General features: G+C 31.6%; 1 protein-coding gene across 1 annotated transcript; it reads left to right on the top strand.

Moving 5' to 3' along the window:
* The first annotated feature begins 5,929 nt into the window (after window positions 1–5,929).
* LOC107853951 (WUSCHEL-related homeobox 1) lies at window positions 5,930–9,602 on the top strand. The gene is made up of 4 exons (XM_016698937.2): window positions 5,930–6,819; window positions 7,039–7,377; window positions 8,163–8,239; window positions 8,781–9,602. Exons 1-4 carry the CDS (start codon window positions 6,639–6,641, stop codon window positions 9,372–9,374), a joined length of 1,191 nt encoding a protein of 396 aa, XP_016554423.2. The 5' UTR covers window positions 5,930–6,638; the 3' UTR covers window positions 9,375–9,602.
* Window positions 9,603–13,602: the final 4,000 nt, after the last annotated feature.

Genomic DNA, 13,602 nt, shown 5'->3' with positions numbered 1-13,602 from the left:
TATCTTCTACGTTTTTTTTTAATAAACATGAAATGAAATAATAACAAAGAAGAAAAAAGTAATTAGCACTAGAGCGTGCATCATATTCTCCTGATTTTTTCTTACTATACAACAGCATATTTTGGGACAAATAAAATGTGAACCAATATCTGAATATCACCGAAATAGAGTCCATCTATTTTGTCTCCATTAAAGGTGAGTGTCTGCCCCTTCCAAGCTTGATTAATTTGTCTTGTTCATACAACTCAAAATGTACAAGCTATTCAAAATATAGTAAAGTTTGTTAAGAAAATGGTTTTTTAGTAAATAAAATATACACTTTTGCCTTACTTACGTTTTTAAATGAAACGAACAACCAAATATATAAGTCTCACAAATAACAACCATAAAATATATGTTACTTTATATAAATATACAAATAAAGCTGGAGGAAAATGATATATATAATATTTTATATTTTATAAAAGTTTAAATTATTTTCGATATGCTCTCAACTCACATACAAAACTCTTAAAAAAAATTTAAAACTGAATAATAGCAAAAGAAAAAAACTTTCCACATTACGAAGCTCTAAGTGACGGTGTGGATGGACCACTAGACATGTCGAGCACTATATATAATATTGCATGTATTTTATTCGGTGGCAATGAACTTATTTTGTAATTTATGTGCTCGATCTGAACTTAATTATCAGAGATTCTTTATAGGAATTCTTGTCTTATTGTATCAAAGATCTAATTACTTCTTTATTAAATTATGCCAGGAACAAATATTTGCATAAGATTAATCTTACATTAAAATATGATTGACATAGATCTCTGTCCTTGAACCCATTATGATTTATAGGGAAAGCAAAAGCTGCACCGCCCAAAACTAGCCCACTCTTCATTCAGCCGATTGATTATGGTGGTACTAACAAAGTCGCACCTTAATTATATCAGGTAGTGGTATATTTTATAAACAAATTTGTAATTTTCTTTTTACGTGTGTCGTTCGGACGATTTAAAAATATTGATGAATGTATATTGTATTTTTTAAAAATTATATATTTTTAAAGAATATAATACGAATGCGATTATATTTTTTAAGAATTCGAGCAATTTCACTTTTGAGTATTCCAAATTATTTTGAATAGTCTCTATAAAATCACAAATTCTTTCGCAAGTTGTTTTAAAGAATTTCATACGTTTTGAGATTTTGATTTTGGATTTCGATAAGTGGGCTTATTTAACAGCTCATTTTTTACTAGTCACACAATTGCTACTTTTGGGGTTAGATACGAAGGAACGCATGTTTTTTCGTTTTTTTTTTATTTACTTCACACTTATTTAAAAATAAAAACTTATTTTTATTTGTAACTTTAGTATATGAAGAGATCTTTTTAACTTATTTTTTTCTTGACATTAACAATTCATTTTTATGAAAGACAGTCTTGAAGTAACTGATAAAGTTATTATCATGTAACTAAGAAGTCACAATTTCAAGCTCTGAAAACAGCCTAGTTCTTGCAAAATGCAAGGTAAGGCTGTATATATTACCCCGTATAATGAAAATTTTAATATAAGTTGTTCCTTTTTTTTTAAATAATTTATTTCAAATTACTTATCGAGTCTATCCAACTATACGTCAATAAAATGAATATATACTAAAGAGAAATATTTAATGTATTGGTTCTTAAAATGCATGCAAATTTTATTGCGGACAAGTAAAAATTGGTAGTGTGTGTACAACATTGCATGAGAGATTGTTGGTTTTAACCTTTGACCAAAAGGACAGAGTGGTCTCCACGAGGAATCTTTTTTCTAGTAACTAGTCAAAAATAGTTGCTCAAATTTTATGGCACGGATTGGTAATAACCAAGGCCATACGTTATGACACTTATTATTCACATATACTCAACAACAACAACAACAAAAAAGAAATGAGATCTCCTGCTATTTTAAAAAATGAATAGAAGAAAATAATCGATATAATGCAAATCAGTACAACAAAGAGCAGGTTGGTATCTTATTCCTTCAATTACCTCTAATGAGTTTAGAAAGAAAATTATCAAGATGATGAACTATTTTTTTTTTTTTAACAAATTTTTGGTTCAGGCCCGGACCTTTTTATTAATTAGGAAAAAATACATAAAGTAGCATATTTAAGTATTAAATTACAAAAAATAACAACACTTTTATCAAATTACATTTTGTAGCATATGTATTTGTATTTTTGTAGCAACAGTTTGCAAAAATACAAAATACATATCGATCATAATGACAGTAAAAATCATATGTATTTGTATTTTTATAGCAACAATTTGCAAAAATACAAAATACAACTTGTTATATTATGTAATTATGAAACTATTGTTATGAAATTCATAATTAAGGAGATAAAGTATGCTATTTTTCAATTTTGCCCTGCTAATTATTCAATCTAAAATCAATTACATATTAAAAGATCTGAAAGATATTTTCAGAAACCACTGGCTTTGTCCCAATTATGGGCTGAAAAGACATGGCCCGTGATCTTACCTTTTCCTCTGTCATGCTGAGAGCTCATTGCATAACCTGGCCCAATAATGATTTTGCCTGTTCAAGAAGATATGACAAACAACGTAAATTTTGACAGTTTGGAACTTAAAATTTTTTATTTTGAATCTGTCGAGATGCATAATTAGTTTTTAATATATATATATATATAGTTTAAATTCCCGATCTGTCCAAATACACAATACGTCCAATAAAGATACATTTTTGTCTTTGTAAAGATATATAATTAGCTTCCGGTATATTTTTTCTAATTTTGCATCCGTCGAGATACATAATTAACTCCCGATACATCCAATGAAGATACATAATTATTTGAAATTATTGTAGTTACTTCACAAGGGTGGAGATTAGTGTTATTATGATAAGTTAAGGTATATATTTATGTTATTTTTGCAAGAATCGTTATTAAAATTTTCTATACGTCCAAGGAACTTGTGCAAAAATGACAGCCATCCTCCACACGCGGGACATTGAAAATTAGCTCTTTGACAAGTCACACACAATTTTCTTGATAAATTGTCAGGACTTGCTTTGCCCACAAGTCATGCAAAATTGTCAAAACTTGTTCATAAGCTTATGCATGCGGTACATGACTTCATTATAGTTTTCGTTCGTTAATTTTAAATTGTTCACTGAATTTATCGAATTGATTAAATTTGTCTATGTTGTTCACCGGACTGGATTGATATAGGTGAGTTAAAGCCTCTAGGATGGGCCATCCTTTTTAGTTTTTAATTCAAAAACATATCTCACAGTCCATTAAGCAGTGAGGTGGCCCAAAATACTGCCTGTACACCAAGCTCATGGGACTTAATTTGAAATCCACTCCCTCCTTTTCAATTTTCTCTGTCTTATTTTTACCAAAATAAAGAAATTTTTTTATATATTATCATCTTATATTAAAGATATATACAATTTCAAATTCCCTTTATTTTTTTTCATCTCAAAGGCATGTGGGATGTTTGAAATTGAGTGTAGATAAATTAGGACATGGACATTATTTTTAAAACCAACTAAAAGGAAAAGTAAAAGTAAAACAAACAGATCAAAACTATAACATATATATACATTTCAACTATACGAGGTTGTGATATGAATGTACTTGCTGAATGAAGTTTTGAAGCTAAAATTCTTGCTTGTGCTGATCAGTAGTACTTCTGGCTTATGGAGTAATACCTAGACGTTAGAATTTAGTTCAAGTCGTTAAAAATTAAGTGGAACCATCATCCAGATACTTTTTAAAGTTATATATGTAGTATTTTTTTTTCTTTTCAATCTCTGTCCCTGCAGAAGTTAGCTATGATCCTTGTTAAATTCCCTATTGTACATATTGTAATTTTCCTTTCAAGAGTTTTATAAATGGGAACTATCTAGTCTAGCTTGTTAGATAATTGTGTTTTTTTTTTTCAGCCAATGTCCATTTTCTGCTGTAAAGCATATCTAATACAAATTCACCTCTAAAGTTTTGTTTTTTACAATTTTATTTACCTAAATAGAATTTAAGACTTCTGAGTAAAGATTGATGGTACTTGCCACCATTTTTTCGTGGTGTAGTTGTGTATGTTATTGCTGCATATTTCCAAAACTAATTCTCGAGCCGTTTATATTGGAAAATTCCATACTACATTTTTTCCGATGATTATTTTTTTAAAATAAATGCTATGGAAATGTCTAACATTTTTATTTGTTGTATTGGTTTGGATCTTAATTCTAGAAATAATTGTTGTACTTTCGGGTTCTTGATTTTCCCTGTCCTGCATTCTGTGATTGTCGGTTTCTTTTTTCCTATTCTTTTAAGAATAAAATTGATTAAGCAATTTTTGGAAGTTGAATTATTAGGTACCAATTAGTATGTGTATATTCTAATACGTTAGGGATATTTTTAACGATTTTCCCCAATTTATAAATTAGAAAGTTATCTGCAAACAGTAGCTTCCATCACCATCGAATTTTTCACTGGGACCATAATATATATATAAGCAGTATATAGCTGGGCAAGCCTGGAATAGTCTTGATACAGTGTCTCAAAGAGCCCCTGCTTTGTCTTTGTTACCAACTTGTTTGTGTATCAACTATCCAATCTGCTTCCTCTTTTACACTTCTCATTAGTTGTGTCTAGTCACTGGACAAATATCAAACCGTTTCTGTATATATGCTATGCCACTTAAAATAAATTTTTAAAAATAGGAAAATATCTACTAGGCTAACCTATAAGGAATGAAGAATTGGTATGTGCTTTGGGAAAGGGGAAGCAAAAAAAGTGAGTAGTAGCTAGAGACATGTATATAAAGCCTATGACTGCAAGCTATATAGTATACATGAAATATCCAGAGCTATAGAGGTTGACCCTTTTTGGGCATGCAAAAATTCAGTGGTTTTTTAAATAAATTACAAATTCTGCAAACATGACGACACACAATACTGCTCGCCATTTAATAGTAAATAGTAGTATTATATGATTTTTATTTTTATTTATAATAATAATAGGAGTAGTATGTAACGTATATATGGATCGTCAGATGGTGGATATGCTCATATCATTTCATAATAATGGCCATGCAGGGTGGGGGTACTGATCAGTATTGTAAATTTGGAATCATGTGGGGGTAGAGGAGAAATGCATGATATATAAATATGGAATTGCAATTGGGACATTGGCATACACGGATATTTAAGGACACAAATGAATAAGATAGCTATATAGAGGGGTAATCAGTAGACACGAGAGACAAGATTCTGTTTCTGTAACAGTCATTTTCATTGCAAGTTAACCTACCACTCTATTAATTATATTGCTCCTTATTAATGTCTACTTTCAACGGTTTCAACTTAAATTAAACTAATATTTGAAGTGCAACATCAGCCTCAATCATACCAGCAAACATGTTGTTTAATGGTATATTCATGCTAATGCGAATAATTAAAGGAAGTGACATAGTTTATAGTATACTTTAAGTCGTGACCGTCTAATAGATAACTTTATGATGTGGATTGAAAGATTATCACGTATACGTGGTTGCATAGGAAAAAGAAAACATACACTAGGCGGCATCGAGTGGTTTGGAATAAATTAAGGCATCGACAAAAGTAATCATCGAGGATTCATTGCTAGACCAATGAACCGGGTGATCGAAAAGGGGCGGGAATTAATGCATGGCTCGATCGATACCACGAATGAAAAGGGCGGATTATTCACATATATCCAAATTGAGTTGGGATCAAAGAGTGTTGATTAATGTTTTGGGGGTTGATGAAGAAAGAAGGGTACTACTGTGGGGCTAACAAGTAGAGAGAGAGGTGAAGGGGAGGCAGTTCGGATTGAGAATAAGTGTGAAAGGGAGAGGACAAAGTAAGAACAATAAATTAAATGAGAAGGGGGGGTATGTGATGAAGGGCTTATGATAACCCTCATCATCGTCACATCCTTTTCTATTCGCATCCTTCGATAATAAAAAACCTCTCATCCTTACTCTTCTCCCAGAATTCCACGCCTTCAATATAATTCCCCCCTCCCCTTTTCTCTTTCTTTCTTTTTGTTTCTTTCATTCTCTTCTTCAATTCCACCAGCCTCCTTTTACTTTTCTCTTCAATTCCCTCTACTTTTTCCCTCTCTCTGTCTAATTTGTCTCCTTGAGAATTGAGATATATCATGCTTTACTTTATCCTATTATACTATTACTACTACCTAAGATACTTTTAAAATAAATTTCATCAAACCTAGCTCTAGCTAGTCAACCTCTCATGTTTTGCTCATGACTTTTGTTTCAATTTAAACCAACACCCTTCCTTCTTCTTTCCCTGTCTTAATTCTCTCTCTCTCTTTCTCTCTCTCTTTCTTTCTGTCTCTATTGTTCCATCTCTTTCTCCTGAATCTTGCCAAATTCCTTGTGTTCAGCTCCCCCTCCCTTAAAAGTCACCCCATTTCATTTCATTCCCCCTTCCCTTCCCTCCTCTCTTTTTACTTTTTTTAACCACTACCAAACATCACGTACATGCCGGCCTTTTCTTACTTTTAACCTTGATTGAACAACTGATAGCCTTGATCTTACTCAAAAGATTATTACCTCCATTTCTTAGTTTTCCAAATAAAGATTAAGAAAAATGTGGATGATGGGTTACAACGACGGGGGAGATTTTAACATGCCGGATTCATTCAATGGCAGAAAACTCCGTCCACTAATGCCAAGAGTACCTCATCCTCCTAATCCTACTGCTAATCCTACTAATTGCTTAAGAAGCATTCATGGTGACAACTTTATTGCACTTAATCATCATCAACTTGGTAACATAATGCTACATTTGTTTATTTTTTTTTTTAATTTACATGGAGTAGTGTTCAGAGATATCTTTCTGCTTTTCTCTTTTTTAGCCTTTCTTTCCCTTTACTGCATGCGTGACACTGATACTTCGTACATCGAAAACACATTTTCGCGACAGATCTAACGACTACCCATACATTTAATTATTGATCTGCAAAGTTTCATTTTATTTTTTGACGCAGCTATGAGTGAGCAAAATAAGAGAGATTTCCATACGCAACAATTAGTTGTGAGCTCACGTTGGAATCCAACTCCAGAACAACTACAAACGCTGGAGGAGTTATATCGTCGTGGCACGAGAACTCCTTCAGCTGAACAGATTCAGCACATCACTGCACAACTTCGACGTTATGGGAAAATTGAAGGGAAGAATGTTTTTTACTGGTTTCAAAATCACAAGGCGAGAGAACGTCAAAAACGACGTCGTCAACTTGAATCAGCTGCTAATGGTGCTGCTGGTGGTGGTGATGATCAGTCTCATAGTAATTGTAACGCTGAAAACACCGAAAGGAAAGAATCAGGTATAGATGAATTTCGTCTTTTGTTTTAGAAGATTCAACAATTTTTATATATATATATATATATATATATACGTAAATCGAAAGATTTTCTACTTGTACTATTTTGCGTCGAAAGGGATCCAGTTTGAAACTCCTTTAGTAAAACATGGCTACGATGCTGGTTTAAGGAATTAGTTTAATCGAACTCACAACTTTTTATCCAAAATATATTTATGCGCATGATAATCTTTGCTAATTACTAGTAAAACTACTCTCTCCGTCCAAATATATGTGATGAATAATGTCACTTTATATAATTAGAAACAACTTATCATCAAAATATCCTTTTATCCAAAATGATTTACATCCAGATAAACGATCAACGAGTGTTTGAGATCACAAATTTTAAGGGTGTCTTCTTGTGTCAAGTCAAACAATATCACATGAACTGAGAAGAGGAAATATTATGTTTTCAATTATTTTTTGGTTTGTTTTTTTGAGGAATTTATTCTAGTTTTACTGAGAAGAACATGAGCATGCAAGTTAACAAAAGACGACATGGGATGAGAATGATACATGAAAGAGAGAAATTTGTTTGATAGCGTGTGATGATACACTAAATATTCTCCTTTTTTCTTCCCATATGCCCACTCAGTAATTTTTGTTGTTATTTTAACATATATTGTAAAGTTGCATTCAGTGTTTGGATTTTAAGATATGCTTTTTCTTCCATTCCGATTGTTGCTTATTGAGATGTAAAAGTTTCTTTACTCTTTTTTGTTTTTTTGTTTGTCCTCTCATTGCAGGGGCAAATAGGACAGTTTTTGAAATTGAACAGACCAAGCACTGGCCATGCCCAACAAACTGCAGTACTATTCCAGAGGTCCTCCTTCCTTCCTTCCTTCCCCTAGCTATTTTTTCACTTCTCTCTCCTTAGACTCTTCCATTCTCTTTTTCATAACCAAAAAGCAATTAAAATTCCCTAAGCATGTCATTTTGTTCTTATGATTATTTAATCTAAGCAAAAAAGAAAAAGCATTATTTCTTGGAAAATATAAAAGGCTTACTCAAAAAGCTGTGATTCTTCCTTTATATGTTATACACAGCTAGAAATAGGGTTATGGGATTTTGTGCTTTAGATTTCATTAAAAAAGTGATGGATATGGGCACCCATGATCCGTTTCTCTGTAGTCATATCACGAAAAGACGTTTGCCGAACCACTCCAGTGAAAATTGACTTTCCATTTAAGCATAGGTATATGCTCTATCAAATCACCAAATTTAATCAAATTAATATCGGAGTAAACATTTTTTACTGTGCCTATGATAAACAATGGTCAAACTAGGGTTGTTACCTTTTTTCACTAGTTGCATGGAATAGTTGTGATAAACTTTTTGAAAGATCGCAATAAATATTAATGCAGAAAACTGCAGCAACAACAAAGGCAATGGCAGCAGCAGCAGCAGGTGGTGTGGCAGAATCATGTAGAGCAGCAGCAGAAAAATGGATACCATTCGATGAAGGTGAACAAAGAAGGAGCCTATTAGCAGAAAGGAATGCCACGTGGCAGATGATGCATTTGTCTTGTTCAACACCCAACAACACCAACACTATCCATCTCATGAATAACAATTCTACTTCAACAATTTGTAGTAATATTGTCACTGCAACAAGTAATCCAATCACAAGCAGCTGTCCATCAACACCAAGAACAATGGATCATCAGCCAAAACAACTTTTCAAACCCAAAGATCATCTTAACATCTTTATAGCGCCCTTCAGATCAGCATGTGATCAAAAACAACACGAAAATATCGTAAACGTCATCGGAGACGACGACGAAGAAGGTCATGGTGAATCACAGACCCTTGAATTGTTTCCTCTCCGCAGCAGCAGTGACAACAACGATGAAAATATTTTTTGTGACAAGGACGAAATAGGGGCAGCTGCTAACTCGAATAACAATTTTAATGGTAGCCATTACCAGTTTTTTGAGTTCCTTCCACTCAAGAACTGAGGGATATCTAGATATGAGAAACTAGTTATGTCTGTTTGCTATTTATGTAACTTATTAATATTAATGATGGGATTGGCTCTCCCCTATTATTAGCTAGCTAGCAATTATGTGGTTCAATGATGTAACGTTTCTCACATAAATTCAGATGTTGAGAGCAGTTGGCCTTTTGTTTAGCCAGAAATGTCATTGTTCCTTTGAATTAATTAATACTAATTTTATTCCCTTAAAGTTAATTTGATTCTTGTAAATTTAATCTGTCTGTTGAATGTGGCTGACAATGAAAAGAGGGATCAAAGATGTTGAAAACTGAAATATGGACGAAAGATTGAAGTCATGATTCCGACATTAATAGTAGTAATTTTACAGTCCTCCAAGTACTGATGATCAGTTTGACATATATATGAAATAGGAGATGTCGAGTCTACATCTACTGATCAATTATGAATAAACAAATGATTTTATTCTTCAGTTTATAAATTGTGAAGAATCTTGTCCTAGCTTAACTCTTGGGGGTGGGGCCAGGAGACCAATTAAGGGTCAAGGTTTAATTATAATTTCCAGATAAAATGCAATGTTATTTCATTTTTCCTTTGGTTAGAGTATTCATTAGTTTCCAGATTATTTATCTCATAATCCGTACTACCATGATGAATAAATTATCTCATATATATATATAATGGAAGAACTAATTTCACGAGATATCCAATTCATGAAATTACTGTCTATTCCATCTTCATTCCAACCAATTAGTGTACAATCCCTATAGTTAGTACATTCCTGCTTGGACCATTCAGCAGTTACCTGCATGTATAAAAACATTGGTGTCTCAAAATTTGAAGTTGGATACAAATAGAAGTTGGTAGATATATTGTCCCCTGTTATTTATAGAAGGAATGTACTATAGTCTCCTTATACTATAATTTTTGACGACCCTCATCACACTTAAGATAGCTTTGTTGAGTTGGGCATAATATGTTTCATTTCTTAAAATGATAAAATTAGTAGACACTCTATACCTTATTAATTTACCCGATATTGGCTCATATATTATGTTGTTTACATGCACTTCAGCTTTGGGTGAGTGACACGGGGTTGAGAATATAATTATATAAATAACAACATGTTCTCTCGACTACATAGCTCAAGTTTTTACATGATATGAGAGTAGATAATAATTAGTCGTTGTCTCATATGTGATCTTCAACAATGTTCACAGTATATTAGTTAAATTTTGAAATCGAATTAAATACAAATTTCGAAATTCTTACAGCGCATGGAAGTGCCATAGTTTTCAATAAATAGGTGCAGTTGCTTTCTATACAAAGTAAGATATAGCAGCATGAGATAATTAAGAAGAAGTTGACACGTCCATACTGAGCTTGTACATGCAACTTCACTATTTATGCCTAAAAATCAAAAGGGCCATTACAAACTTTGACAAAAAGAATTCTACATGTAACTTTAGAATTAAACTCTGACTGGACAATGAAGATAAAGAAAAGGGCAAAACTTAAAGCCTGTAAATTTTGTTCCAGCTTGCTAGCTAGGGTTTTTGTTTTTGCGGTCCTAGTTCTTTTTGGTCGTAAAATATTATTATAATTATTATTTTTATTTTTATGTTTGGCAGCAGAATGGTTATATATAGTAACGTTTTGTTGTTTAAGACAATTCGTGAATCATCTATATGTCCTTGGAAATTAAAGGAGACAACACTGGATTTTCTTACCTACACTGAATTATTGCTACTGCATGCCCTTTTCTTTTTTGAATTTTTTTTGTTTGGTAGAATAACTTTTTTGACTTATTCTACGTACGTGGACCATACATTTTAAAGGATCAGACATGACGGATTCTATAGTTGTTGTGGTTTAATTTTATGAGTGTTTGTTGGCAGTAAGTGGCGGATCCAAAATTCAAGGAGAATGAGATTTTATTACACAAAAAAATAAAAAAAATCACTTTAGTCAGGATTGAATTCGAGCACACCTACTAATGGAGAACCTTAAGATCAACTTAAATGTTAGTGCACCTAACCAACTTTTTGTTTAGTGGGTGCTTTTATATAATTTATACTCATTTTTGTATATTTTTTATGTACTTATACCTATTCTGCGTTGAGTTTAGTGGGTGCCGAAGCACCCAAATTTATGTGTAGGTCCGTTCGTGTTCGTAGCTTATCAACACTTTGTACTAGTATCATGTATTACACTACACCATGCAATCCATATATCACATACTTTCTCCATTTTAATTTATTTACTTGATTTTAACTTAAATTAAAAATATAACAAATATGTGAAAATGTCTTTTAATTTTATTTCTTTAAATATGTCACGGTTTAAATTTGTTAGAATTAAAAGAATTGTTAAAAAAGAAAAATAGTAAATGAACTGAAATGGATGGAGTAGGAGTACTATATTCATGTCCTCTTTTTTCATTTGAGTTGATCAGCATCATCAGTAGTACTGTTTTTCTCTTTCTTTCTTTTTGCTTTTTGAGGGTTGGTGGTATATGGGAGTAGTTTGTAATCAGTTTGATCTCTTGTTTATTGTACTTGTTAATTTTGATGACAGTCATAATTGGAACAAAAGTAAAATTTCCCTTAATAAATAGGTCTCACACATTTCTTGCTTCTACTTAGATCATCGTAATTTGTAACAAAGACGCAAGAAAATAAAAATGAGTCTGATCTATTAACTGAAAAATTTAAGAATTTAGGAAAATGTATAAACAAATTTAGTTAGTGAGTTAATCATAAATTAGGTATAAGAATTTTTTTTTTTTTTTGAACACAAGAAAATCAAAATATAATTTACTAAAAAAAACAGATCAAATATTAGGTGAGAGAGCCCATTCAAATCTCCCGAATGAATTCACCTTAAAGACGGAGCTACCCCTAGTTACCACTTCACCTGTCGGAGTCTTTGTGTGGCATAAACTCGTAGTAGTTGGATCAACGGATTCCATACAATATTTACTTTATGTTTTTTTTAAAGATATTGTTTTTTAATAAAATTAATTTAAATTCGCAAGGACAAACCTACTATTTAGGCAATGCTAATATACTATACCAATAAACGTCTTTGATAATTGCATACTCCTATGGAATTGGAGTAATTAAGATGGGTGAAAAGAAATCTTATTTTAAGGATATAAAAAGTAAGGAGAAAATAGAATTCCTGAAACTTGTAGAGATTTGATTCTTTTTTGAGAGACTGAATTTCTTCTCTGATCACTTTTATACACTTGTTCTTTTGTACTAAATAAATTGTAGGAAACTTTGATTCAATATCTAATCATAATTCAGGCAAAAGGAAACAGGTGAGATCTGCCTACCTATATAGAAACTTTTGCCAAAAAAAAAAAAAAAACAATTACAACTTCAAAATAAAATAAATAAATAAAAGAAGTGTTGCAGGAGAATCTCGTCCATGCCAAAGTGTACTTTTTGCCTCTTCTTGTTACTCTTAACTTTTTACCTTGACTTGGATAAAAAGGAGTCTGTCTTTTCTACAAAAAGTGACTTCCAAATCATTTTTGTCCACAAATCGTATTACTATATAGTTTCTCCATTATTTCCCACTTATGATTTTATTTTATCTGCCTAAATTAACAAATGTACACTCGTATTATAATCTTCTTTTCCTTGGTAATTTGAATATGGTCTAATAATTCTTCCATAAATAATTTCAATTCCTTCGCCACGATGGTTCATTTTCCTAGATCAAGCATTGGTTTCTACAAACAACCCCAATACTTCATGTTTGGTTAGACAACAATTATATAAGCCTTTTAATTTCTTCTCAATAAACATTTAATTGGTTATAAACAAATATTCAGTGATAAATTTAGAATTTAAATTTTACAACTTTTTAATTTTGAGATAGTAACGTAAATTCCTAATAACCTGGTAAAATTTAATTTTTATACACATTTAAGTAAATTTCAGAACATAAAAAATTAAGATTGAATCAAAGCTTTTAGCTTCTACCGAACCCATAACTTGGAGTCTACACTTGTGCTTGGTTGAGTCTCCTTGACAATTATTCTAATTATTTATCTTATGTATATAATACATAATGTAAATAATTCTTGGATTATTAAATTATTTTAAAGATAATCGACCTTAAGAAATGCAATTAAACACAAGTTCGCTATCTAAAAAACACGGAAAATTACATATGTTGTTTAAATAAAAATACACTGTTATTGTAAAATTCTTTACCTT

Source organism: Capsicum annuum, chromosome 3 (genome assembly GCF_002878395.1).
Source record: "Capsicum annuum cultivar UCD-10X-F1 chromosome 3, UCD10Xv1.1, whole genome shotgun sequence".
In the NCBI taxonomy this organism is placed as follows: Eukaryota; Viridiplantae; Streptophyta; class Magnoliopsida; order Solanales; family Solanaceae; genus Capsicum; species Capsicum annuum.
This window is presented reverse-complemented; position numbering and strand designations above follow the sequence as displayed.